The 27,920-nt window shown below is 53.7% G+C and overlaps 1 protein-coding gene and 1 non-coding gene across 3 annotated transcripts; one reads left to right on the plus strand and one right to left on the minus strand.

The window, feature by feature from the left end:
- Window positions 1-4,478: 4,478 nt before the first annotated feature.
- SIGLEC1 (sialic acid binding Ig like lectin 1) lies at window positions 4,479-27,727 on the minus strand. 2 transcript variants are annotated; one of them, XM_042931506.1, is made up of 22 exons: window positions 27,577-27,727; window positions 22,512-22,586; window positions 21,852-22,211; window positions 21,278-21,574; window positions 19,780-20,046; window positions 19,196-19,450; window positions 16,503-16,802; window positions 15,556-15,813; window positions 14,484-14,807; window positions 13,969-14,223; window positions 13,448-13,750; window positions 11,852-12,112; window positions 11,431-11,742; window positions 10,246-10,497; window positions 9,684-9,953; window positions 9,345-9,596; window positions 8,721-9,023; window positions 7,798-8,058; window positions 6,649-6,951; window positions 6,274-6,376; window positions 5,828-5,897; window positions 4,479-5,132 (listed from the first exon to the last, which is right to left on the minus strand). In XM_042931506.1, the coding sequence occupies exons 2-22, from the start codon at window positions 22,558-22,560 to the stop codon at window positions 5,025-5,027; spliced, it is 5,163 nt and encodes a 1,720-aa protein (XP_042787440.1). In that variant the 5' UTR covers window positions 22,561-22,586; window positions 27,577-27,727; the 3' UTR covers window positions 4,479-5,024. The 2 variants fall into 2 exon arrangements, with proteins under 2 accessions (XP_042787440.1, XP_042787441.1); XM_042931507.1 differs by lacking the exon at window positions 27,577-27,727 and having other exon boundaries at window positions 22,512-22,888.
- LOC122216771 lies at window positions 18,450-18,640 on the plus strand. Its single transcript, XR_006201111.1, has one exon. It is a non-coding gene; the product is annotated as a U2 spliceosomal RNA (small nuclear RNA).
- Window positions 27,728-27,920: the final 193 nt, after the last annotated feature.

Below are 27,920 nucleotides of genomic sequence, written 5' to 3' on the forward strand. Positions count from 1 at the left end.
CATTTCTCATCTGTGATGACCCAGAAGTAGAAATGCAGGGTCATACGGCAAGGGCATATTTAAGTTAAAAAAAAAAACAACAAAAAACGATTTCCTAAAGTGACTGTACCATTTTGCATCCCCACCAGCAGTGTATGAGAGTTTCAGTGCCCCTACAGCCACACCAGCATTTAGTGTTGTCAATCTTTTGAATTTTAGCTCTTCAAGTGGGTGTGCGGAGTCCTCATTTTTGTAGTTGAACGTTACCACTTACTTGTATAGTCCCGTCTTGAGCATACAAATGGTTTCCAGCCCTTCTGCTGTTACGAACCATGCTGTGATGGATACTTTTATATACACACTAATTTGTGAGATGATTTCCTACAAGTGGGATTCCTTGGGCCATTTTACGGTTGCACCAGCAATATCTAGAGTGTTCCTTTGCCCACAGCCTTACCAACACAGTTCTCAGACTGTGATATTTGCCTGTCTGAAGGTGAAAGTGCAGTCTCTCTCTCTCTCTCTTATTTTTTTTTAGAAAGAGAGAATCTTTTTTATGATTTATTTATTTATTTATTTATTTATTTTTGAGAGAGAGAGAGTGACCACAAGCAGGGGAGTGGCAGAGGGAGAGAGGGAGAATCCCAAGCAGGTTCCACACTGTCAGTGCAGAGCTGATGCAGGGCTCGAACTCACGAACTGTGAGATCATGACCTGAGCTGAAATCAAGAGTCAGATGCCTAACCAACTGAGACACCCAGGTGCCTCGAAAGTGCAGTCTTAATTTGCATTTCTCTTAGCAGTGACCTCAAATAATTGTTCAAACATTTAAGAGTCATTTGTATTTCCTATACCCTGAATTGCCTGTTCACATCCTTGGCTCGTGTTTGTATGGAGCTGTGGGTCTTTCTCTTAACAACTTGAAGGAACTCTTTATATACAAGAGGTATTAATCTTTTGTCTGGAATATGAGTCGCAAATATTTTTCAGTTTGTGAAATGTACTCAGCCTGTTGTGTGTGGCTTTAGTTCAGCTATTTCCATTGATAAATAGCATCCAATTGTGTGAATGTAACATCTGTTTTCCCCATTGATTGTACTGTTGCTGGACATTAGTTAGGGTGGTTCCTAGTTTTGAGATGTTTACCAAAAATGCTGCTGTGCACATTTATGTGCATGTATCTTTAGCTTCCTGCCTTCATCACTTTACCAGTTTCCCCTCAGAGCACAGCCTTACTTCGCTTGCCTCTGAAACCTCATTTTGGGGAACCAGACCTAATATAGACTTAGATGGCTTTGGTCACACTGGAAGCTCTAGTGTGGACAGGCTGGAGAGGCATCAAGCCCTCCCTCTGTGGGTGATGAAATAGGGTCACCACGGGTGCTGACAGCGACAGAGACCCCCCCCCTTGCAGCACAGAACTCCCTGATCCTCCTGTTAGATGAGTCAGGGGGGCAGAAAGCAAGGCATCCTGTCATACCCTGGGTCCGTTTTTGCTATCGCTTCTCTTAGGGAGGATTTGGGGAAGAATCGGGGTGGACAGAGGGACCTAGGCTTCCATCTCGAACCAGGAGCACACCTAGAGATTCCAAAACAAATGTAGATCCTGAGAAAGGGGAAATTGTGGAGATACAGTCCTAACCCTGGTAAAGGGGTCCTGAAGAGGAAGAAGAAAGAAGCAACTAAGAAAGCCCCAGAGATCACAGCGACAGGACAACGCCAAGTGTGCAGCCTGGCAGGGCCTGGCAGGGCTTAGAGGCGGCTTGAGCCCTAAATGAGCTGGGGGCCAGGATTGCAGAGCAGACTCCCAGAGTAGCCACACTCTGAACACGGAGGGGAGACTTCAATGTGGACATCAGGGAGAGAAGGCAAGATCCTCTCCTCTCTGGCAAGAAACCAGTGAACTGGTGAGCTTCTATTCCCACTACAGACCTAGGCTTTGGTGCCTCCTTGCCAAGGGGTTCTTCCTGACCCAAAGCCTGGGTTACTGTCTCCTGCATATACTTCTCCCTGCCTCATATATCACACAGCAGTGTGGTTGTCCATTTCCTTGTCTGTCTCCCCCAGACCGTGAGCTCCATGGGGTCTGGGACTATGTCTTTATTTAGTGCCTGGCACAGGCCAAGGCCTGTGCTAATAAACACAGTCAGTGCTAATAAAACAAGGTGGGCATGTAGCCTAAGAGCCATGTGGGGATTGGAGTCATCCTTGCAAAGTGGATGCCTCCCAAACCCAGATGAGCTATGTCCAAGTATATCCGAGGAATTTTCTGTTGAAATCTCAGAGCACTATTTATATTTGAGGTCGCAGAGGAGGGGGTGGGACCATTGAACCAAAGTGGAGGAAGAGGGATCCTAGAAGTGCGACTGTGGGAAAGATGAATTCCCAAGGGACTTGCCAGAGTCACTCTCCACAGGGCCACTGGGGAGTATCCAGGGAAGAAGGCGAACCAGTAAGAGTTAAATCTTTGTAAGTGCTCACGTAATGGGTGACACACACCGTCTGTAAACAAGACTCATTCTGAAGAGTGACCCAGAACAGGGTGACCATAAACATTCTCGTACAAGTCTCACAGTGGATGTAAACCCTTAGTCCTTTTGCATAAATGCCCAGGGATGGAATTTCAGGGTCATAGGGAAGAGTATTTTAGCTGTCATAGATAATGTCAGACAGTTTTCTGAAGTCGTCATATATTCTATAGGACTCCATTTATATAAAGTTCGAAAACAGGCCAATCAAATCTATGGTGTTAGATATCAGGACAGTAGCTACCTTCTGGTTGGTTGCCCGCGGGAGGGGGCTGAAGGGACACTCTGGGGAGCTGGCAATGGTCTGTTTCTTGCTCTGGGTGCTGTTTACATGTGTGTGTACCTTTTTGGAAAAGTCATTAAGTTTACAGTTTTCTGTATGTGGGTCACACTTGAATTAGAAGTTTGTTTTTATTTATTATTTTTTAATATTTTTTAATGTTTATTTATTTTTGAGACAGAGAGAGACAGAGCATGAGCAGGAGAGGGGCAGAGAGAAAGGGAGACACAGAATCTGAAACAGGCTCCAGGCTCTGAGCCATCAGCACAGAACCCGACGCGGGGCTCAAACTCACGAACTGTGAGATCATGACCTGAGCCGAAGTCGGACGCTTAACCGACTGAGCCACCCAGGCGCCCAGAAGTTTATTTTTAAAGTCTTGAGGTGCCTCAGACCTCTGGGGGTGGACAACTAACCCCTCTGAGGACCTTCCAACCCCAGATGGACCTATCCCCTTGGAGATGCACAGAAGCAGTCCTCCCCTTACCCTCTCTTCCCCAGACAGCCCAAAAACATCTGGCTGCATTTGGCTTGCTCTCCCTCTGTCCCACCTCTGGATTTAGTGCACATTTTCCACCCTCTCACTTGACAACAGTGTAGAAAAACCAGTGCTTACTAAGCGTTCACCTACTGCATGCCAAGTGAGGTGCTGGGCATCTGGACGCACGTGGACGCGTGAGCAGCGCCCAGAGCCTCAAGGAGCAGGAGAGGGCGCAAAGCGCTTGAGCGTAAGGTAGCCTGTGGTAAATGTCATGTAATTCGCACTTGCCGGCCCCCTCCGTCAGACAGTCTCCCAGAAAGAGATTCACATTTGGATCTTGTGTTCCAGTGCAGCAGTTTGGGTTGCGAGAAAGAGACTCACTCCAGTTATGTCACAGGATGGATGTTTATTGGGAAGACATGCCAGACAGGCCCCAGGAAGAGTCTGGCAATCATGCATTACAAGGACTAGAACCTGGGACCAGGAAGCTTCCAGCTGTGGCTACATGGAGATTACCTGGCCTCCAGTTTCTTCCCCAACCTGTTAGCGCCCGATGACAACTCCCCGCTACTCTCCATGTTTCTCAGCTCAAATTCCAGGGGAGGTCTTTGCTCCTCTTACCGTCTGCCACCAGGCTATGAGGGGAGTCAATAGCCCACCCAAGAACTGGCTCCTCTCATGCACTGACTTCATGGAGCAACTTATTCCTTCTTTGTGACCCTCATTCAACCTGAAAGCCCTGGGCACACAAGCCTCCAAGAAGAGCGAGTGAGCTCGTGATCATGGAGAGGAATGCACCTAGAGTAGAATCGAGAGTGCTCTCCACTCTCCCTGGAGGTACGAATGGGGGCATCTCTTCCAGGGGCCTGATGAAATTGCCTGCTCAGGCAACTGAATTGCCTGCATGCCCTCTCCCTAGGGATCACCAAACCCTCTTGATTTCCTCAGTCTTAATATGTGAGAGGGACTAACTCCTCTGGGAAGCCCATGGACAGAATGACCAGGGACACATCCTGGCCTTGGGTAGAAGGACACTAAAAACGAGGCCTGCTGGAGGCATTGTCACCAATGTTAGAAGTCTCAGGGATGAGTCCATGGTTGGGAGTCCTTTGGAAATAGAATAGAATCCTTTGCAGCTTGGGGCAGCCATGTGACTAAACTCTAGCTGATGGGAAGTGAGTGGAAGTGACAAGCAACTTCTGGGCTGTGTCCACAATGGGAAGGTATGTGCCTGCAATGTCCACTTTTTCTCCTTCTTGCTGGAGGGAGTGTGAACAGAGTGGGGCCGCCGTGAACCTCACAACCAAAGGTAACATTTTAGGGATGGAGAAAAATAAGATAGACGGATCTAGAGTTCCAACACCTTAAACTACCATAGCATACCCAGACTCGTATGGGAAAGAAAAAGAAAGTTCCCTCATGTTGAAGTTACTGTATTTGGTCTCTTATTACAGCAGCTTAACTTCTATTCTAGCCAATACAGAGTGCCTAGGCCAGTCTGTGAGGCTGTAGAAAGATTCTCTTCTTTTCTAATCCATCCAAAAAGTCCACAGTGGGCTTGGGGGAAAATATGTGAGGGGCAGTCCATTGGAAGAGAAAAGGAAAGATGAGATCCAGGGAAAAGGAACAGAGAAGTTGACAACATGACCAGTCCGTTTCTCCTCAGAGTCCTCGGGGGTCAGCACCTCTTGGGTAGATTAGGGTGCCCCTTCACCTATCATTGCCCATTTTTCTTGGCAAGAGGTTTGGAGCCAGGTCACAGAAAGTCAGATGTCGCAGAATTGTTTTCACAGAGGCAGGCAGGACTCAGTGCTACCTTGTTCACGAAGCCTGCGTCATTGCAGATTCTGGTGACCTCCTCCTCCTGAGGGTAGGCAATGCTACAGGTCAGCTCAGGGGTGGAGCACAGGACAAGGTCCCACATGTGGCTGGATCAGGACCACTGAGCTTCCCTCAGAGAAAACACTGGTCACATGAGGACTCTGGGAACCGTCATCACCTGACCTCTAACTCTGGTGGACGGTCCCCCAGACCTCAAGCCATGTGTAGGGATCCCAAGGGGATTGGTGAGCATGTGCCTGGCTGGCCATGAGGCTACGAGCCCTGGCCCACCAAATGATTATCTACAGAGGGGATACATCACAGGGAAGGGAAAACAGACTTTCACTCCTGCCCAGGTGATCGGCAGACTCAGGAGTGGGAAAGAGAGAGCCCAAAACACAGGTGGGGTTCTGTGTTCCAAGAGGTGTCTTGGATGTGGAGGTGATGCTGCTAAGTTCAGAAGGTCTGCCCCAGTCACCCAGCCAGCAGGTCCCATAGAGAACCAGTCACGCTGGCCTACGGTATGCCCAAAGAAGTGCCCAGTGAGCAAACCCGCGACTGCTGTGGGCCCCAGTCAGAATGTGGCTCCCCTATCTTCTCAGGGGTCCCTGGGTTCTCCATATTCTCTCCCTAGCCCCAGGGGCCATCCTGTATATGACTGCGGTCTCTAGGTGCCAACCTTGCGCTGTGGGTTAGCTAGGCATTGTGTCTGCCTGTGCCCACAGGGTGAATGGATACCTGTGCCGTCTCCTTCTGAGAATCCATCTCAACCAAATTCTCACCCACGCTCGCCTTACGAAAATGCCTCCTGCAACACAAGAATGGACTCAGAAAGTCTCTCCCCTCCCCCTGCCTCCCCTCCCTCTCCAGAACCCCATTGCTTAGCCCCAGACTTCTCACTGCACAGAGCAGTGGGAGCATTGTGGGGAAGGGGGGTGCCTTATCTTTCTTCCTTCCCAGCACTTTCTTTACACAGACAGGGTCCAGATAAAGAAAGAAGAAAACCATAGCAAGATGGATATAAAGAGGATTCTAGAAGCGATTCCCAAATTTGGAGCAGTGGGAGAAAGAGAGACAGGCTAGAGAGTATGGAGCTTGTGAATTTGGTAGGAATGACACGAGGGAATGTTGAGGGGCAAGGGGGAGGACGAGGTCACCCCATCCACCCCCAGTTCTGAACCCACCTCCAGGCGCAGAAGGCCCCCAGGCCCAACAACAGGAAGAGGAGGCCCACCAGCAGCCCCAGGACCCAGAGTAGCTTCTGGAACAGACTCAGGCGGTGCAGAGCTGGAACACAAGGGTGAGGCTGAGGTGGCACCTATGACTCCAGGCCTCCAATCCTCCCTCCCAAGGTGACTCCCCAAAGATGAAAACTATTCTAGCTTTCACTTTATCTCAGAAGCCCCCTCCATGCAAAGGCGCTTCAGGCAACCAGTCTGGACTAGTCAGACAAACTGATTACAGCAGAAGGGATTCAGGGAAGACCTCAGAAGGAAGCCTTTGGACCCGAGAGCTGGGCCTCTGTGCAGAGGGGCCTGGGAGACGGACGCCCCACCTACCTCTGGTTCCAAAGTAGGTGGAGGCAGACGCAGAGCCCAGGGCATTGGAGGCAGAGCACACGTATTCCCCCTGGTCGCTGGGCCTCAGCTCCTCCATGTCCACCCTCAAGACATTGGCAGTGGCCGTGACACGGATGTGTGGCTCTGCAGGAGCACCCCAGGCCTGGCTGGAGGCCACCAGCCTACTGCCGAGGTGAAGGCTCAGGCTGGCTAGGGGCTCGCTGTCCACTCGGCAGTCCAAGATGCCCTGGATGCCCCCCTCCGGCTCCACAAAGACCGTCATGGTGGGCATCGTGGGAGGGTCTATGGGAATACAGGGAGTGTGATGATGGCCGCAAATCCTCCCCTCCCTGTACCCAGGCAAGATGACTTTGCTGCTCTTCCCATCAAGAGGTAGAGCCGACCCCACCGCCCCCCACCCCCCACCACTCCTTGATCTGTGACTTGCTTTGACCACTAGAAAGCAGAAGGGGCTTTATGTGACTTCAGGGCTAGACCTCAAGGGGCCTCGCAGCTTCTGCCCTCCTGCGAACACAGTCATGTGGGAAGCCCGGGCCAGCATGCTGGACAACGTGTGGTGGCCCAGCCAGCAGCCAGCCCCTGGATGAAGCCCCTGCCGGCCATGAGGATGAAGCCATCCTAGGCTGTCTAGCTTCAGCTCAGCCACTGGACAACTGCAGCCACATGAGGTGAGGCCAGCGAGAGACCTGCCCAGCTCAGCCAGGCCCTGTTTCTGACCCACGGAACTGTGAGCAAATAAAATGGCTGTCATTTTACGCTCTATGTTTTGGAGTGGCTTGTTAGTACAGCCATATCGGACTGACAGCATGGCGCCTTCATGAGGAATGGAGTAAGGGACCAAGGCTGATGACGGCCTATTGTATGCCGGGCACTCTACGTGCCGTTATCTCCTATGCTCCTCGCGGGGTGAGGGGACTGATACGTCATGCATGAGGAAACCAAGGCATGGGTACCCAAGATCACACAATCAGTGAGCGGGAGTCCTCCCACCCGGAACTCCATACCTGCAAGGTCTTTGCTCTTTGCAGACAGAAGAGAAGGAAGACCTGAGGTGCGCATGTGAGGTGTGGACAGACTGAGGCGGGCGGGGGGGGGGGGGGGGGGGGGGGGGGGGCGTGTCATACTCACATAGAACCCGGAGCATGACTGGAGCAGAGGTTGTGGTCCCACTGGGGTGTTGGGCCCGGCAGTGGTACACCCCAGCTTGGGCACGGGCCACGTGGGTGAAAGCAAGGGTGGGTCCAGGCTCCACGTGCAGTCGCTGGCCATTCCAGAACCAAGCGAAGGTGGAGTTGCCTATGGGCCCAGGACCACCAGGGAGGCGACAGCTCAGGTTCAGCGGTGCACCCTCAGGCACGTCCAGCCCTGGCTCGGCCACCACACGTGCACCTGCGGGCCAAGGACCAGGAGGTCGTCAGGGATCAGCAGGCCTGTGGGAGCTGGAGCCTCTGGGTAGGATCTGGGCATCTGAGAGCCTTCTGTGCATTATGGGAAGGTCCGTTCTGATTTGGGGCTCTCAAAGGTGAGACCGTGTCTCTCCCATAAGACTGAGATCTCTGAGAACAAGTCTGTCTCTTATCTTCGCACTGGGGACCTCCAGGACAGGGCTGTGTGTCTCTCTTAACAAACCAGACTTTCCGATGGATGAGGTTGTGTTCTGCTCTCAGGTTGGACTCCCCAAAGGTAGGGCTCCACCTCATCCCTGAAGGTAGAGCTTGTGTCTCTCTTCCCACCCCAGCTTCCCCAGGGCAGGCCTGTGCCCCCACCCCAAGTTGGGGTCTGTGACGGTGGGGTTATGCCTTGCCCGCATCCAAGGTCCCCTTGGCACAGCTACAGCTCCACCCTCGTAGGGGGTTCTCCAAGGGCAAGGCTGTCTCTCCCCTTCAGACTGGGCACCTGCCTCCAGGAGAGCTGTTTCTCTTCCATCAGATGGGGCACGGCTAGATCCACCCATTCTGGTCAGCCTGCCCCCTCTCGCAGGAGCTCCACCCCTCACAGACACATAGCCCCGCTGCGCCTGCGCCCCTTCCCCTCCCCCTTCTCCCACTCACCTTCTGCCTGCAGCTGCCCTGTGGTGTTGACTGAACCCAGGAAGTTGTGGGCTGTGCACACATAGGTGTCCTTGTCACCTGAGGGTACCTCTTGCACCTGCAGCCGCAGGGCATTGCGGGCCACCTGGATATGGCCTGTCCCCGATGCCAAGCCGTCAACCCCATGGCTGGTGGCCAGAACTTTGCCATCACAGGACAGGGCCAGCTCAGCAGGTGGCTCGCTGTCCACGGTGCATTGTACCACGGTCATGGGGCTCGCCCTCGAGTCCCGAAACGACGACAGGACAACATCCCGAGGGGCATCTGGTGGCAGGATAAGACATAGTTGGAGGCCTTGTTAAGAAACCCTGTACCATGGCCTACCTGCCTGGCACTGGTGAAGGTGAAGCCTCTGGACAAATGGTCACTTCCTAGAAGTGACAAGTTCTCAGGAGTCTTGTAGACAGACTCCTCCAGGCAGGATTCACAGGACCCTAGGGTCTCTTTTCTCACCACCTATGTCCTTCTTTTCCCAAGTGCCCATTCCAAGGTCCACTGCAGCCCTGTGTCCACCCCTACAAAGGCCCAGAAGTGCCCTCCACCCGCCCTCATCCTCGGCACCCCCAGCCAAGGACCCCTGCTCACAGTGGACTTGCAGGGCTGTGGGCCGGGAGCTGCGTGTGCCCTGGGCATCCCGGACCTGGCAGGTGTAGGCACCCGCATGAGCCCGTGTAGCTGCTGGGATCGAGAGAGAGGCAGCTGGGCCTTCCTGCAGCCAACGGCTGTTGTGGTACCAGGCATAGAGAGTGGGTGGGTGGGCAGCAGGGTCTTTACAGGTCACTGTGACGGGGGCCCCCTCGGGCACAGCAGCTGATGGTGACAGGGTCACCCGCACACCTGTACCAAGGAGAGCAGGGTTAGCTAGGCCCAGCCAGATCCCACAGCTGGTCCCTCCCCTGGTGGGCTTGGCATGCCCTGCCTCACCTTCTAGCCGCAGTTCCAGGGATGCATTGGCCTGGCCCAGAGGACTGTGGGCAGAGCAACTGTAGAGACCCTCATCGCTGGGCCGGGGCTCCCACAGCTCCAGACGCAGGGTGTTGGGGACAGAGGCTGTGGTCGAGGAGGCCAGGAGGCGGCCAGCGTGCCTGAGGGCCAGCTGGGCGGCTGGGTGGCTGTCCACAGTGCACAGTACCAGGGCCAGCCGTCCACCACGGCTCTCGAGGAGGTAGGTCAGGCGCAGGCTGCGGGGTGCGTCTACAAGGACACCAAAGGAAACAGTTCAGAGGACTGCAGCCGGGAGGCTAGTTGGCGGGTGGCATTCAAAACCAGGAGGGTCCTGGCTCCCTACCCCAAGGGCCCCCGATTACCCAATCTATGGCCCCTGCTCCACTGCCCAGAGAGAACCTATCTCCTCTCACCCTCAACTCAGTGTTCCTTGTTCTGAGCTTCATCGGACAGATGGGGACTGTTTCTGGGTTGGACATCTGTGGGACTCTGGCCATGCCCTGATCCCTTGTTGCCCCACCCTGCATCCAACCAGACTCACAGAGGACATCCAGAATGACAGGTCTGGAGAGGCGGGGTGCCCGGCCAGGCGTCAGCACACCACAGCGGTAGGAGGCAGCATCCGTGACTGTGACATTGGGCAGAAGGATGGAGTGGGCCCCTGGGCGCTGCTGCCCGTCCTGGTACCATATGTAGGTGAGCTGGGTCTGGTTGGTGGTCCACACAAGACAGGTCAGGTTCACCAGCTGCCCTTCCTGCACGATGGCCTTGGGCCACACCTGCACACTCACAGCTGGGGAGAGAGAAGGGCAGGGGGACGCTGGAGAGTTGTGAAGCTGGGTAAGCCAGCCACCTGTCTCCATGTCAGCCTCTGAGAGGCACAGGTGGCCCGCCTGTAAACGAGGCTCAAGGTCGAGCTTGGGAAACAGCTCGCCCTCTCTGGTGGTCCCAGGCAGAGTTCTGTAGAGCCCTGGAGTGTCCTGAGCCCTCCCTGATCCTGGTGGGGGGCACATGGGAGAACACAAGCCTCCCCTGCCCCGTGGTGTTTCCTCCTTTCTCTTGATTAGCTTTATCCTCTGGACATCAGGCAAACTTCTGTCTGTTTGTTTTTTTAATGTTTTATTTATCTTTGAGAGAGAGACACATACATAGCACGAGTGGGGGAGGGGCAGAGAGAGAGGGAGACACAGAATCCGAAGCAGGCTCCAGGCTCTGAGTTGTCAGTACAGAGCCCCACGCGGGGCTCAAACCCACGAACTGTGAGAACACGAGCCGAAGTCAAACACTTAACTGACTGAGCCACCCAGGCGCCCCAGCAAACTTCTGTTTTTAAAAAAGACTCTTCCAGGTGCCTGGGCAGCTCAGTCGGTTAAGCGTCTGACTCTTGATTTCAGCTCAGGTCACGATCTCATGGTTTGTGAGATTGAGTCCCATGTCGGGCTCTGCACTGATAGCGTGGAGCCTGCTTGTGATTCTCTCTCTCTCTCTCTCTCTCTCTCTCTCTCTCTCTCAAAATAAATTAAAAATGTTTAAAAAATGAAAAAATAAAGCAGGCTCTTCCATGAAACCCAAGTCTGGAAATTGCTGCCCTTAAAGGGGGGATGGGAATGGAGACAGTCCTTATGTTCAGCCCACCTGCTGTGCCTTAGGCTTCCAGAACCCTCTCCAGCCTCCTCTCCTCTCTTAAAGGAGCCATCCATGCACACACTCACATCCCCACACTGACCCTGGGCATCGAAGTTGGCAGAGGCTGAGGTCTGGCCCAAGGTGTTGGTGGCCTGACAGGTGTAGACGCCCTCATCCTCCAGCGCTGCATTGTGGATCTCCAGGCGTAGGGTGTTGGGGGCCACAGCCACCTGCAGCCGCGGAGAGCTGCTTGCAAGTTCCCCCACACCTTGTAGGGTAGAGGCCACGAGGTGGTCCCCGTGGAGCAGTTGCAGCTGGGCTGGAGGGTCACTGTTCACACGGCACAGAAGGAGGCCCAGTCGCCCAGGGCCTGTGTCCATCAGGGTGGTGAGCGTGGCCTGGCGAGGGGCATCTACAGGAGGTGGGGAGTGGTCAGGGCGCCTGGGCTCCCCCAACCCCTCCCCCAGCTGTGCCCTTGTTTCCTTCACCCCCGAAGAAACATGGACAGGATGAAAGCTTACAGGACACGTGGAGGATGACAGGGGCGGCCTGGCTCGTGGTGGCTGAGCCTGGAGACTGGGCTTGGCAATGGTACGCCCCAGCTTGACTCACAGTAATGGCTGCAAAGTGGAGCGTGGCTGAGTTCGACTCCGGGAGGGGCTGGCCATCCCGATACCAGAGGTATGAGGTCCCCTCCAGGACCCCTGTGGGCACCTGGCATCTCAAGACCACAGCCTGGCCCTCCCGGGGCTCGGGCGATGGTGACACCTGGACCCAGGCTCCTGTGGGGAGAAACCAAGAGCAGGTGAGGGCTCTCCACCATACCCTCCCACAGTCTAGGGATATATGTGCACACCAGGACTGCATGACCTCAATCCTATGTCCAGGAGCCATAGCTTACCTACCACACCACCACCAAGGGCCCCAGTTCAGCTCCATGCCTCCTCCTGTCCTGTTGCCAACTCCCCTGCACTGGGTCTATCCCGGTCTTTACCACCTACCACCTTGAGCCACAGTTTTGTTCTGTCAGTCATATCTCACCTACCAGAAGGTGAGCCTAGTGCAGGCCCAGCCTATATGACCTGTAACCCAGTGCCAGGCACAGCACATGCACATGTTAGCTCTTGGCAAATGCTGGTTTGACCCCCTGAAGCACTGAAATGGGAGGGGTTTAGGCCGCGCTGAGGGCCTGGTCCTGATACTGATCTGGACCCAGCATGGGTGGCCGAGGACTTGGAGGGAAAGTTAGCCACTATGTGGTCTTGAGTCCTCTCCAGGCCTGCTCTGCACCCAGGCTCCAAGTCATGAGAGCCCACGAACTGGGAGGACCAAGCAAAGGGCTGTCCGGGTGCCCCCTGGGTCCCAGGCAGGACGAGGCTGGGGTGGGGAGCAAGGAGGTGGGGTAGCTGGAGTGGTGGGAGCACAGGCTGTGCCTGGAATCAGAACCAAATCAATCCAGAGCTAGCTAGTCATGTGACCATGAGCAAGCTCCTGAAACTCTGACCCTCAGTGTCTCTTCCAGTGGAATGGGTATGATAAATAAGAAAAGACATATAGAACCAAAGCCCAAGGACAGTGCTCGAAAATTGATGTTTGTCATCGTGGGAGGAAAAAAAGGGTGTTTTTTTCCTTGGCCTTTGCAGCCTTATGGGTGTTAACTTTCCTCTTTCTTGGCTTATTCACTTAGGGAGGATTTTTACAGAAGAATACATGTATATTAATGTGTATGTGTATATATTTCTACATATACATGTATGTGCATATTCATATTCACACACATACATTACACACATGTATGCATAGTATATGTGTCTTATGTTTTGTATGAAAATTCTTATTATGTATCAAAATTATGTTATTATAAAAGAAGTTTCTGACAGAAGCGCTCCAACCAAGCAAGCCACCTTATGCAATTGCCACTGCCCCCTAGTGGTTACCACAGTTATTACAGGTGAAAATATTTGGCTGGAGACAAAGGGAGGCCTGCTGGGTAGCTAGAAACTCCCTTAACCTGGAAAAGACTCAAATCTCTGCACAGAATCCACATGACCCAGCCCAAAGTCTGGCTAGAACAGCCCCCAGGGGGTCTACCACGTCTTTAGAGAACTGAAACTCACCTTGAACCTGAAAGAAGAGGGAGCTATTGGTGGATCCAAGGGCATTTGTGGCCTCACATCGGTAGCTTCCGGAGTCCTCCAAGTTCAAGTCTCGGACCTCTAGCTTCAGGGAGTTGGCTGTGGCTTTGACCTGGAGGCGGCCATGGTGTGGGAGCAGGGGCCCCAGGCTGGTGGCCAGGAGGCGCTCCCCATGGAACAGGGCCAGCTGGGCCACAGGGCGACTGTCCACAGTGCAAATGAACACAGCTACATGGCCCTCGCCCACATCCAGGAGGGCTGACAGCTTTGGAAGTTCTGGAGGATCTGCAGACAGGAAGGAGGTCAGGCCACCCCCAGTACAACTCACCACAGTCCAGCTGCCCCTGTGTGCCCCTCCCCCTCCACACACACAGGTCAGACCTGCCCTTGTCCACGCCCCAGCCACGCTCTGACCCCCCCCAAACCCAACCCTACCCTGTTCCCTCCCACTGACCACTCCCTCACCCCCTGAGTACCCAACTCTGCCCTTGCCCATCACTCACAGAGCACACTCAGGACCACTGGGGTGGAGAGCTGGGCCCCAGCCTCGGTAAGAATGCGGCAGGCATAGAGGGCAGCATCTGTTCTGGCCACAGGCAGCAGCGTCACGGTCTCCAGGGGGCCCTGGGCCCACAACGCCCCATTCCGGAACCAGGAGAAGTTGGCAGGGCCGCTGGCCTCCCGGTTCACACTGCAGGTCAGGTTGGCCGCGGTGCCCTCTCGCAGCGTGCGCGATGGTGTGATGACCAGAACAGTGGCTGGAGAGTAGGCAGCACGGGCCAGCTGAGACAGGCTTTACCCTGACCACTTCCCCCGTGGGGTCGGAGTCCAGCCTCCCAGCCTGGAGAAGGCAGGAATGAGACCCCCTGGGCTTCCCATGGGGCAGGGGAGCAAAGCGAGCTCCTGCTGCTGAATGGAGGTGGTTTCAGCTAACAGACCCTTCTTGGGGAGCCAGGGGTGGCAGCGTCCCGAGTACCAGCCCCTGACCCTGAGCCACCCATTCCCTGCCATGACTCACCTTGGGCATCAAAGGTTGCAGAGGCAGAGGTGTTGCCCAGTGCATTGCTGGCCTCACACAGGTACGCACCCTCATCCTCCAACACTGGGTCACGAATCTCCACACGCAGCAGGTTGGGGGCTCTGGTGACCTTTAGGTGCTGAGAACAACCCCCACAGCCCCATGGCAGGGAAGAAGAGGCCACAACATGGTCCCCGTGGAGCAGTCGCAGCTGGGCGGGGGGGTTGCTGTCCACACGGCACAAGAGGAGTCCTTGACGTCTAGCCCCAACCCCTGCGGCGTCAGGGTCCAGCTGGGCAGTGAGTGTGGGCTGGCGTGGGGCATCTATAGGGAGGAAGAGCATAGGCATTCATCCCATGGCCTCCACCAGGGTCCTACAGGTCCACTCAAAGCTGGCTAGCCACACTAAACAAAGGCATGTGCTTAAAGTTGCCATAAACAGCTGTGTAGGTTGTGTACTGCACAAGGACAACCAAACCGGGGTAGGAGGAATGCAGCCCATGCCCCTCATGCTAAGCTGTGCCATAGTGCTATACTGAGTCTTCCCAGAGGAAGGAATGCCATTTTTCTAGCTTGGACAAGGTTGTCATATGGGCTAACATAACGTCATGTGCTTCTGACACACTGAAGGTTGGCCCCTCAGGCTAACATGGGGCACCCACTCTTAACAGGACACAGTCTCTATGCTGAGAAGTTCTGCCTTCGTGGCTATGGGAGCTTGTGAGGGCACAGCCTATGAGTGTGTACACATATATGGAAGCATGGTGTCCAGGGTCCCAGCCCAGGAGGACAAATCCCGGACATGGTGCCCAACGATGCACTTGAGGCTAGAGGCAGAGGGCCCTGGAGGGGCTGGGGTTGGGGGGTGGGACGTAGGGAGGTAGAGAAAGCCCCAGCTTTGTTCCCCACATTTCAGCCCTGGGTGGAGAGCTCTATGGTTCGCAGACCTGCAGCTGCCTTCCTGATCTAGACCCCGGAGCAAGGCAGCAGCAGGAGGGCCTGAGGGAGGCGGGGGTGGCTGGCGGGCTGACCCTCCCCACGGCAGGCAGGGGCTGGTGGGAAGACCGCTCACAGAGCACAGTGAGGATGGCGGAGGAAGAGGGGCCGCTGGCACTGTGGCCATCCTTGGCCTGACAGTAGTAAGAGCCGGTGTCGGTGCTGGAGGCCGCAGGGAGATGAAAGCTGCTGCTGGGCCCCTCGAAAAGCAGGGCTCCATTCCGGTACCAGGAGAAGCGGATGTCAGGCGTCGGGCTCAGACCACTCCTGCAGCTCAGTGTTACTCCTTGCCCTTCTACCACTTCTGCTGTGGGGCTGATGAGGAGGTGGGCCACTGGCAAAAGAGGGAGTAAGGGAGGATCAGGTCCCCCCCACACCGGCAGCTCCGTGCCACCTGCTGCAGGAAGGCCTCCAGGGTTCACCTCTCCCCACATGACTACAGGCAGGTCTGGGCTTCACGGCATCAGCTCTGTGAACCTCTTGGTATCAGGGGGGTTTGTCCTTGAATGCCGATTCTGATCTATGGGTAGTAGCTGGCTGCAGCATGGTTGAGAAGGATTGGGAGCCAGAGCCCGGACTTACATCAAGAACCTGGCTTGATCGATTAGCTCGGTCTGTCATGGCCTCAGCAGGAGGAAATGGCAGTACATCCTTCAAGATGTGGAAGCCCCTGTTTTTCCATTTTCCCTCCTGCATCTGACTCCTAACAGAGCCTGCCCCAAACATTTGATACATAAAAAACAGATGGATATGAAGGACCCTTCAAGTTCAGAGACAAAATGTGTACATAAGGAATAATGCCACCTGCCATGTTTCCCTTTTGCCTTGGCCTCAGGAACCTCCCAGGTTGGGATGACGGTATAGTCCAGATCTTTGATGTGATTTTTTAAAAATTATTATTATTTTTTTTACCAAACAGCTTGGTCAGCCCCTCAGCTGAGCGCTCTGGACTCCTGGGAGGAAGAGATCAGAGCAGCCCTCCTCCTCAGGCTCCCTCCACCAGCCTCCCTGTGCCTGTCTTACCTTTGGCCTGGAAGTCCAGGGTGGAGGATGAATTCCCAAGGGAGTTGGTGGCTGAGCACGTGTATTTCCCACTGTCGCCTGGCTGCAAGTCTCGGATCTCCAGGTTCAGGGAGTTGGGGTTGGAGAAGACACTGAAGCGCGAGCTGTGGTCCCCCTCCCCTGGGGTGGAGGCCAGGATGAGGCCATTGTGTGACAGCACCAGGGTGGCCACGGGCTCGCTGACCACCGAGCAGTGGAAGAGGCCCACCAGCCCCTCCTGCGTCTCCAAGAAGGCAGTTAGGTCCGGCACAAGGGGCGGGTCTGTGTGGAGACAGATGGGTGATGGTCATCCTCAGACAGGGACAATCCCTGGACTGACCCTGCGCCTCCTTTGTCCCACAATGCCCTGTGAAGGGGCAACCCCAGAGCTCTTGAGTGCCTGTTGAACACATTTGTCCCTGGGCTGAGCAAATCACTTTGTCTTCTTGGCCAATAAGTGTGGCAACCCTGTGAATGTGGATCAGGGGCCCCACTTTAAAGATGGGAAGACTGGGAGTGCCTGGGTGGCTCGGTTTGTTAAGCAACCGGCTACGGCTCAGGTCATGATCTCTCGGTTTGTGAGTTTGAGCCCCGCGTCGGGCTCTGTTCTGACAGCTCAGAGCCTGGAGCCTGCTTTGGATTCTGTGTCTCCTTCTCTGTGTGATCCTCCCCCACTCACACTCTGCCTCTCTCTTTCTCTCTCTCTCTCAAAAATAAATAAAGATTTTTTAAAAGGGGAGAATAAAGAGACTTAACAACTGAATGAAATTCAGGATCCTGGCTTAGATCTTGGACCGGAAAAAAAAAAAATTGCCATAAAGGATGCTATGGGGTCAATTGGTAAAATTCAAATATGGGCTGTAGATTAAAAAATATTGCTCTATCAATACTATCAATTGTATCAATATTAAATGGTTTGGCTGTGATCAGTGTACTGTGGTTATGTATGAGAATGACCTTTGGATATACACGCTGAGGAGTTAAGGGCTAGAGGGACATCATCTACAATTTTGAGAATGTAAACATGTAGATATGCGAACTGGTGCAGCCACTCTGGAAAACAGTATGGAGGTTCCTCAAAAAATTAAAAACAGAACAACCCTATGACCCAGCAATTGCACTACTAGGTATTTATCCAAAGGATACAGGAGTGCTCTCTTGAAGGGGGACATGAACTCCAATGTTTAGAACAGCACTATCAACAATAGCCAACAGATGGAAAGAGCCCAATGTCCATCAACTGACGAATGGATACAGATGTGGTATATGTATATACAATAAATAAATACAGCAATAAAAAGAATGAAATCTTGCCATTTACAATAACGTGGATGGAATTAGAGTGTATTGTGCTAAATGAAATAGGTCAGTCAGAGACAGACAAATATCACGCTTTCACTCATATGTGGAATTTAAGACACAAAACAGATGAACGTAAAGGAAGGGAAGCAAAAATAACATAAAAAACAGGGAGGGAGACAAACCATAAGAGACAAACCTTAAGTACAGAGAACAAACTGAGGGTTGCTGGCAGGGTTTTGGGTGGGGGGATGGGTGGGTTAAATGGGCAAGGGGCATTAAGGAGGACGCTTGTTTGGATGAGTGATGAATCACTAAAATCATTATTACACTATATGTTGTTATTACACTCTATGTTAACTAACTTGGATGTAAATTTAAAAAAACATTTTTTTAACATTTATACATTATTGAGAGACAGAGAGAGACAAAGCATGAGCAGGGGAGGGGCAGAAAGAGGAGGAGACACAGAATTTGAAGCAGGCTCCAGGCTCTGAGCTGTCAACACAGAGCCCGATGTGGGGCTCGAACTCACAAACCACGGGATCATGACCTGAGCCGAAGTCGGACGCTTAACCGACTGAGCCACCCAGGAGCCCCTGGATGTAAATTTCAAAAGATTTTTAAAATATCGATTCTCGGCCTTTTGGCTATGATTAAGTGTCGTCTCTGTTCTTGTCAGTTTAATATCTGATACGTCCTCTATCTGAGGATAATATATTACATGGATTTTTGGAGCAGGGAGATGGAGAAGGAGCTTGCTCCGTCCACTCCACGCATCGACCTGGTATTGCAGCACTTCCAGGAATGGTGCACACACAAAAATAAATAAATAACAGTTAAAAATAAATTTAAAAGAAGAATGTAAGCACGTGGCTAACAGATACGTGACAGCCAACTGGTGGATATCCACACATACAGCGTATATACATATGAAATGCCCATATATATGTTTACATAGAAAATGCGTGTACACTTTTGCACACATACGTATATATGCACGTGTGTAATACACACGTACATGCATACTTGTGCGTATGCACATATATATACATACACGTATATATTTAAAGAGAGAGAGCGAACGTACCAAACTGTTAACAAATGGGGACACTAAGGTAAAGGCAGGTGGTCATTTCTTGTGTTCTCCTTGCAACTTTTCGCAAGCTTAACTTGTTTCAAAATGGAAAGGATTCTAAAACAGGAGGAAATTGAGGCCCAGAGAGGTCAAAGCGTGCCCGGTTATGCGGAGCTGGGACACGAGCTCAAGGCCAACCAGGCCCAGGACCCTAACCCTCCTGTGGGGGCCCTCGCCCTTTGACTGCCCTTTGACCGGGCTCTGGCAGCGTCCGGTGCCCCCCTGTCCTGCCACTTACGGTTGACCACCACGCTGACGGGGCCAGAGCGCTGGCTGCCGTAGGAATTGTGCACCTCGCAGAAGTAGAAGCCGGTATCGGCCCTGGTGGTCGAGTGCAGCTGCAGGGTGTGGCTGTGGGCGTCCTCCAGCAAGACGTGGTTCCTGTACCAGCTGTAGCGCAGCTTGCTGGGCGCTTCTTTGGGCGTGTTGCAGGTCAGTGTCACCGTCTGGTTCTCTAGGATGGGGCCTGCTGGGCTCACCTGGACCTCAGCCGCTGTGGGGGCGGCATGGGGCACGCGGGGGGATACCCAGCTGACTTCCAGGGCACCGGGGTTGTAGCCAGTCAGCCTAAACCCCTGCATGTTCTGCATCACGCCCCTTCTGCAGCAGAGCCTTCTGGACGGGCACTGCATCTCTTTGTCCTGTTTACAAGGGTTCTCGTGACATCCCACCCTGCCAGGAAGGCTTGTCACCTATCTGAGACAGGGCTAGGACTCCATGCCTGCATTCCAGGAGGCACCTTGGCCTGGCTCCCTTCAGCAACAGTAGCCTGGATCCCCACCCCCACCCTCTGGTCAAGACTCAGGCTCACCCAGGACTCACTAAAGACGTGGAGGCTGACAGGGGGCGACACCGTGGAGCCCACGCCATTCCCAGCTTGGCAGGTGTAGACACCGGCATCACCCCAGGCCACCTGGGGCAACTGCAGCACAGGACCCTGGACTTTGAGCTGCGTCCCATCCTTGGCCCACTGCGTGGAACTGACCTCGGGGTAGCTGCTGTTCACCTTGCAGGTGAGTATGACCAGATCACCTGGAAGGATGTTCCGCCCTGAGGGGCTAAGAAGGATCTCCACACCCTTGGGGGCATCTGCAAGTCATGATGGGGGGCATCAGGCGAGGAACCCATGGAAGGCAATGGCAGCCCTTCTCTCCTCTCTCAACCCTCCGCCCTAAGGAACCCCATCTGGATAACGGTCAGGCCCATCCCTTCCCCTGTCAGGGCCGGCTCTGCCCCCCAACTCGCAAGGAGGTCCTGATTCCTTCCTTTTCCACTGAGGGCCTGATAATTCAGCGCTTGGCCTAGCGTCCAGCCTACACTGCCTTCCACGGCTTTCTGCCTCGTGGCAGCGTCCATTGCCTTCTGTTCTGTTTGGGGACCGTGAGCACCATACCGCCTGCTTAGGTGGCCTGTGGTAGCTATTGGCACGGGACCAGACACCGAATGGAGGGGTCCAAAGGCAGAGTCAAACGAGCTCTGAGAACGGTTAGCCCATGTGTGAGGAAGGTGCCAACCATACAAAACAATTGTGTTTCTATAAATCTTGTTCCAAAGCCTCTTACTACGTAAATATGCTAATAGAAGCTAATATGTTCAAGTGCTTAATCTAGGTAAATAGGCAAATAACAGCAGCTAATGTTTTAGAGTGCTCGGTATGTGCCAAGCACCCCTGTAATTTCCACACCAGTTCCTTGAGATCTGTGAGTCTCCTGAACAGAGGACACGGAGGCTCCGAAGGGCAAGTCACTTGACCAGTTTGCCCCGTTTGCTCCTGAGCCTCATGGATCCAGGCAGCCTGGTGCCTGTGAACAGCAGTTGTTCTAGAACAGGCTCTGCCATGTTTTACCATGACGGGAAGATGCAGAATCAGGTAGAAACTCAGGCTTTCATCCACCACCTCTTTTCGGTGTCTGGGCAATACCCTGATCACCGTGAGTCTGAATAGTCTTAGGCAGGAGAGGGGTGAACCCTCCTACACACACACACACACACACACACACACACACACACAGTGCATCCTCCAGAGCTGGGATAAATCCCAGGGGCCTTGCTGCCTGACCCCCAATTCTCTGGCACTTTGTGTCTCCCCTTCTCTGCCCAACCTGGCCTCAGGGACAAAAGGTACAAGGAAGCCATTAAATGTGACTCAGAAGGGCTTAGCGGTGTCTCTCGTCCTGCCTGACCCTGGAGGTCCAAGCATGTCTGGCTTTGCCTCGGGGGTGAGGGCTCTGTTTCCCCAGGCTGGAGGAGGGAACGGTTTCCGCTGGGGAAGCCACAGATGTGCCCTCAGTACCAAGGGAGTGGCGCCCAGCACACTCACACTGCACTTGGAGGTGAATCTTGCCCTGAGTCTTGTGCTTGGCTACCGAGAGTTGGCATTGCAGGGTCCGGCCATGGTCCTGCCAGGACAGGGGCATATGGAGGGTCCCCAAGTGGCTGATGCCCGTGGGCTCGAGCTTCTGGTGGTTGGAAGTGATGGAGCGTGCGGGGTCCTGGCCTAGCCACTGCAGGCTGATCTGCTCCTCCGGGCAGGCGTAGGGAGTGGAGCAGTTGAAGTTGGCCTCCATGCCTTCGCGAAGCTCCTCTGGCCAAGCGATCGTGGGCTCCTCGGGCTTCTCTGAGGACAAAGACCAGAGGCTGAGGACTCCTCTTCGCCACACATGAGGCCGAACACCCTAGAAAGTCCAGCTGAGGGGCAAGACCTGAGCAGGGTCCTTTAAGAGGAAGGAGAGGCTGCTTTCTATCCCCAGCCCCACTGAGGGTGAATGCAAGGGAGAGGTGGGGCTGGGTTTAGGCCAGGGCTGGTGGGCTCAGGATTGGGGCTGTGAGCCAGTGGGGCCAGGAGCAGCTTGGGAGACGCTTCCGGGCAGTAGCTAGGCCACCCTGCCCCTCACCTGTCACGGTGACCACAGTGCCTTTGACATCTGACCAGCGGTTGCCATCACTGATCTCAAAACGGAAGTTGTAGGAGCCCGAATCCTCAGGCTGCAGGTCCTTCAGCATCAGGCTGCATATCCTGTGCTCAGTGCGCCCCAAGAGCTGGGCGCGGCCACGAAAGTGTGCCTCCGCCAGCTTGGGGTTCTCCGAGTGGCTCACCACCTGCCTCTTGCCCGAGTAGTCGTAGTACCAGATGGCTGTGATGCCATGTGGCACTTCCACATCAGCTGGAAAGCTGAAGACACAGGGGATGACGAGGCAGGACCCCTTCACGCCCTTCACATCCTGGGGACTGGAGACACCCCATGAGGCCAGGCCTGAGGGTGAGGTGGGACAGAGAGGAGAGTGATAAAGGCCGGGGACCACCACAGGGCCCTCAGATCTGCCCCAGACGAGTCCCCATAGCCTGCCCTGCCCCCAGCAAAGCACCCTTGGAGCAACCCCTCTGGATGCCACCCCCCCCCCCCCCCCCCGCCGCCAGCCACTGCCTCCCTGAGCCTTCCTTCAATCTCAGCAGACAAACCGGTGACCAGGCACAGTGCAGTCTGCTCGGGCAACGGAGGGCTCGACTCACCAAGGCCAGGCCCTGTGAGATGGGGAAGGCCAGCAAAGCTTACCTGCTGAGATAGATGAGGTCAACTGGAGAAGCTGGATCAGGTAGTCCATGGCAGGTGTGACACTACTTCTGGTGCCTAAGAGGGTGATGCACACTGTGCTGGTGGGGCATACGGGGGCCTTCTAGGGAAACTCGGGGCACCTCAGCCTCAGAGCCTGCTGAGAGTCCAGCCTTGTGCCCTCCACATGCTATGCTGGCCAACCCAGTGAGAGGGCAGGGCGTGGAGCCAGGAGCCCACGTTCCTGACTCAGACTGCACCAGGGAATGCCTTCACTTGGTGACATGCCCCACAAAGCCCTCTGTGCGTCTCTCAGCCCCACCCCAAGTTCTGCTTTCCCAGCCCCTCAAGGACACTCCTCCAGAGCAGATGAACAGCTGTTTCTCCCTTTCCTCCCCCCCCCCCATTTCCCCACCCAACCCAACAGGAACTGGAGCCCAGAGAGGACGGAACCCAGTGAGATTGATGGTTTGAAGTTTGTCTTCTTACCACCAGCCTTACCAACTGTAGGCCGTAGTGGGGCTTGACCGAACACTTTCCAAAGTGCTGCCTTTAAGATTTACTTACATCCCTGAAAAGTCCTCATCCTGCTCCCCGTTCTGCTCCCATTCCCGGGTCCCCACACACGCACCTGTGGCTACTCCCATCTACCCACGGGCTCTCCAGCTGACCAGTTCTGCCCCCACCACAAATGATCTTTGCCTGTTGAAACCTTATTTGGTCTTCAGGGTGCAGCTTGAAGGTGGATTCTAGCTGAAACTTGCCCTTCGGGGTCCCTGTGGCCGCCCCACAGCTACCTCTGTGCTTGCCTTGTCCTTGGAAGCTGGTGACCACCCACTTCTCAGGAGCTGGGGCTGAGGACATGTGCCCTGAAGCAGTGCAGAGCCCCCTAGGCCTTGCAGTGGTGAGCAAGAGAGAGGTGTGGTCCTTGGGGGCCCAGAGTTGGCGGCTGGGCAAGTCTGGGCACAGGACACAAGAGCCCTGCACAACACATATCCCGCAAACATGAGTTAAATGTCAACTGTATACCATGCACATGATGGTGGGCTCTCTGCCACCGAGAGTCCCTGCTAGAAATGAGGCTCTAAAGAGTACCAATGAAGGGGCGCCTGGGTAACTCGGTTGGCTAAGTGTCTGACTTCAGCTCAGCTCATGATCTCATGGTCCATGGGTTCAAGCCTGGTGTTGCGCTGTGTGCTGACAGCTCAGAGTCTGGAGCCTGCTTCGGATTCTGCGTGTGTCTCTCTCTCTGCCCCTCCCCTCCTCGCACTCTGTCTCTCTCTTTCTCAAAAAGTGAACAAGCATTAAAAAAATGTAAAAAACAGAGTGCCAAAGATATGAATCTGAGTGGGGAGAAATGCCAGAAACACTCATAACTAAAACTATACAACCATAAAACTATAAAAGAAAACATGGGTGAAAAACACCATGACCTAGGATCAGGCAAGGATTTCTCAAGTATGACACCAAAACACAAGCAACAGAAGGAAAAAAATAGAAAAATTGGACTTGGTCAAATTTGAAAACTTGTGTGCACATCAAAGGACGCTATGAAGAGAGTGAAAAGAATGGGAGAAAATATTTGCAAATCATATATCTGATAGGGGATTGATATCTAGAATATATAAAGAACTCTGACAACTCAACAAAAATAGCAACAACAAAACCCCCAAATAATCCAAATTCAGAAACTGGGCTGAGGACTTGAATACACACTTCTCCAAAGGTGATACACAAGTGGCCAAGAAGCCTGATGCTCAACATCATTAGGCAATAGGAAAATGCAAATTAAAACCACAATCAGCTACACTTCACACCCGTTAGAATGGCTACTAACAGGCAAACGCAACCAGAAAATAATAAATGCTGCTGGAGATGAAGACATGGGGAAATTGGAAGCCTTGTGCACTGCTGGTGGGAACAATGGCGCAGCCCCTGTGGAATGTAAAATGGCGCAGCCCCTGTGGAAAATCGTTTGGCGGTTCCTCAAAAAGCCCAGCAATTCCACTTCCAGGCATCTACCCAAAAAAATTTAAAACAGAGACTCAAACAGATACTTGTACACTCATGTTCATAGCCACATTATTCACAATAGCCAAAAGGTAGAAACAATCCAAGTGTCCATCAACAGATGAATGGATAAAAGAGATGTGGTATATCCATACGATAGACTATTACCCAACCAAAAAAAGGAACGAAAGTCTGACACATGTCACAACATGGGCGAACCTCAAAAAATTATCCTAAGTGAAACCAGCCAGATACAAAAGGACAAATATTATGCGATTCTACCTAGATGAGGTCCCTGGAGTATGAAGAGTCAAAGAGATAGAAAGTAGAATAGAGGTTACAAGGAGCAAGGCGGGGGGTGGGGAGGAGAGAGTGGGGAGTTAGTGTTTAATGAATACAGAGTCTCTTTTTTGGATGATGAAACATTTCTGGAAATAGAAAGTGGTGATGGTTACACAATATTGTGAATGTACCTAATGCCACTGATTTGTACACTTAAAAGTGGTTAAGACAGTTAAGTTTTATATTAAGTACATTTTACAACATGCACACAAAAACCCATGTTGCAAACTTTGCAATCCTCCCTGGTCCTAAATGCTGACTTTGCAGGGGGAGGGGGGGGAGGCTGGGACTGGGGACAGGAAACTCATGACATCTCCCAGCCCCCAGCCCATCAGCCGCAGGGTGGGGCCCAACTGATTTTGGGGACTACCAGGGGGCACACCTGGGGAGGTGCTGAGCAGACACCCAGGGCCTAGATGGGGTCTGGATTGCCTGTCAGAATGACAGTGCTTAGCCAAGTGTGAAGGGACAAGGGGCATCCTGGCAGGGAGCGTGGCAAAGGCAAAGATGTGGGAAGGCCAGGAAGAGCATTGTTTCTCAGGGGACCCGGCCCCCTGGCTGGGCTGCTCCAGCAGACAAGTCTGGTCATTTGCTGAGGCTGTCTCCGTCTCTTTCTTTGTGTGGCCCTGGGCCTGCTCCTGTCCCAGGAGGATGTGCCCGCACCCTCTATACCTGGTCCCTAGCCACAGGAGAGGCTCATGCTGGCCCAGGCAGTGGCTGTGGCCTGGATGCTGGGCTGAAAGGCAGAACTGGGCATGTGGCGGGGAGGTGTGGGTCTGGGGCCCAGAGCCACACTGGGTAAGAGGGTGAACTCCACTATAGCAGAGACATCGATCAGTAAGATAGTGGCGTGTTGGCTCCAGTGCCCCTGCTGTTCCCATTTGGGGTCATGGAAAGGACAATGCCGAACCAACAGGAGGAATGGTGGGATTTTAGACCTACTGACCCCTAAATGGAGCAGGCTTTTTGAAACATGTGAGAAGAGGGGCGCCTGGGTGGCTCGGTCGGTTAAGCGTCCGACTTCGGCTCAGGTCAAGATCTCACGGTTCATGAGTTCGAGCCCCATGTCGGGCTCTGTGCTGACAGCTCAGAGCCTGGAGCCTGTTTCAGATTCTGTGTCTCCCTCTCTCTGTGACCCTCCCCCGTTCATGCTCTGTCTCTCTCTGTCTCAAAAATGAATAAACGTTAAAAAAAAATTAAAAAAAAAAAAAGAAACATGTGAGAAGATCCTTTCTAGAACCACCTCAAGTCACAGCATGGAGATGTCACCTGCACTTGGCCCAGCTACAATACCCAAGAGATCAGACCCATCAGAGTGCAACTCGTTGGCTCAACCTCTTCCACCCCAAAGACCAGCCTCATCCCAGAGAGCCTTCCTGGAAAAAGAAGGGGCAAGACAGACCCCAGAAAGGACGACCTTTGTCTCTATTTGAAAACCTCTTGCTGAAGGTTAGGTGCTCCTAGGGCTTGAATTGAGCTGGGCGCCTGGTGTGCACCCTGCGCCCCCTGGTGGTAAGGGGGTGGTTGCCAGTCCTGGGGAAGGGAGTCCTGTATTGGGGGACCAGAGCCCCTCAGCCTTGAAACAACCCCTTATTTAAGCAGTGACCATGTGGGAGAGGATTGTTCCCCAGACCTCAGAAAGTTCCTGAGGTTCACTTTGTATCTCCAAGTCTTGGGTGCTCTGAAGACAGGGTTTAAATCCCCACCCCCCAAATTGGTATATGTTGCATCATGGTTGGGCTGAGGTGGCCTGGCACATGGTGGGTGCCCATGTTTGCTGCCTGTGTGAGAGCAAGTGAGTGGCAAAGCCTATGTGAGACCCAGTGTCCTAGGACAACTGGGGAGGGCTGGCTAGGGCCCTGAGTCCCTGACCTCCGATCCCAGACACCAGAAAGAAGGGCAGAGGTAATTTCACTGCAGACAGCTATGCAGGATTCAGTTTCTGTTTCCTAGCACCAGGGCTCTCCCCTCCCTAACTTCCCTATCAGGCTGGAGAACGAGAGAAGTGAGATGACACGGCCATCTGGAGTGCTCTGCCCCCCAGATAGGAAATCAGGGTACAGACGGGCAATTCCAGACTACGTTATCTTCGTAATAGTGGAAAGCCCCAAATATAAGCCAAAGGTTTCACTTGGAAAGCCATATAATCCATAAATGAGGTCTACTGGGTTGAAATGGGCAGTAGAAATCCCACATCTCGTTTGCCAATCTGGCTATAAACGCTCAGAGCCCAAGCAGCCATTCCCGAAACTGTGCTAGACAGTGCTGGGAGTCCTGCTTGGATGAAGAAGTGGTGATGAAGGAGGCGAGTGGGCCTGGGCTCCCATGAGGGCAAGATGAGGGTTGGTCGGCAGCTGGGCCAGGGTGAAGGAGAAGCTCGGCTGCCATGTGGGATGGAATTGGGTGGACATGGGGAGGAGAGTGATGGGTTGGGGGAGGATGAAGGTCAGGATTGAGGCTGGATGGAGATGATGCGTAGGAAATGTTTGGGGTGGAACTGGGGTTGAGGTAGGACTGGAAGTTGGTTGGGATGGGGATTGGGATGGGGGTTGGGGAAGATTTGGGGGCATGGAATGGTTTGGGTAATGAGTGCAGCTTTGATTAGCATCTAGGGCTTGGGTTGGTTCCGGTCCAGCACCCACCCCCAAGACTCCCAAGCAAATCTCAACCCCGCCCCTCTCCCAGACCTCCTCCCGCATTCCAATGTTGGGAATACCTGTTCCACTGAGGGAAGTGGCTGCAAGGCTGGTGAACGGCAGGACAGGAGAACAGGAAGGAAGGCCAGGTGCTCGTGGTGCTGGTGGCTTCCCAGGGCTCTGCCACCCCAAGAGAGGAGATCCAGCCTCAGAGGTTGCTTCCTCTTTTCCCAAAGCCTCAGCTCTACTGCCCAGCCTGGAGGCTCGTCAGGGAGGCAGCTGCAGGCCTTGCGTAATATCAAGACAGGAAAGACCTCCTAGGCAGGGGAAGGACCCTGGCAAGGCCCTTAGGGTAGTGAGCAAGCAGAAGTGGGATCGGGGGCCACGCTGGTGTCTCCTCTAAGGCAAAGCGGGAAATTGGGAG

Source organism: Panthera leo, chromosome A3, assembly GCF_018350215.1.
Source record: "Panthera leo isolate Ple1 chromosome A3, P.leo_Ple1_pat1.1, whole genome shotgun sequence".
NCBI classification, from domain to species: domain Eukaryota; kingdom Metazoa; phylum Chordata; class Mammalia; order Carnivora; family Felidae; genus Panthera; species Panthera leo.

Excerpts from the sequence above, each read along its gene's own strand:
- SIGLEC1 (XM_042931506.1), bottom strand. The coding sequence starts at position 22,560 with ATGGACTACCTGATCCAGCTTCTCCAGTTGACCTCATCTATCTCAGCA. Across the intron at positions 21,575-21,851 it reads CACTGTGGTCACCGTGACAG|AGAAGCCCGAGGAGCCCACG; the intron begins GTGAGGGGCAGG and ends CTTTGTCCTCAG. Across the intron at positions 15,814-16,502 it reads CCTGGACTTCCAGGCCAAAG|TGGCCCACCTCCTCATCAGC; the intron begins GTAAGACAGGCA and ends CTCTTTTGCCAG.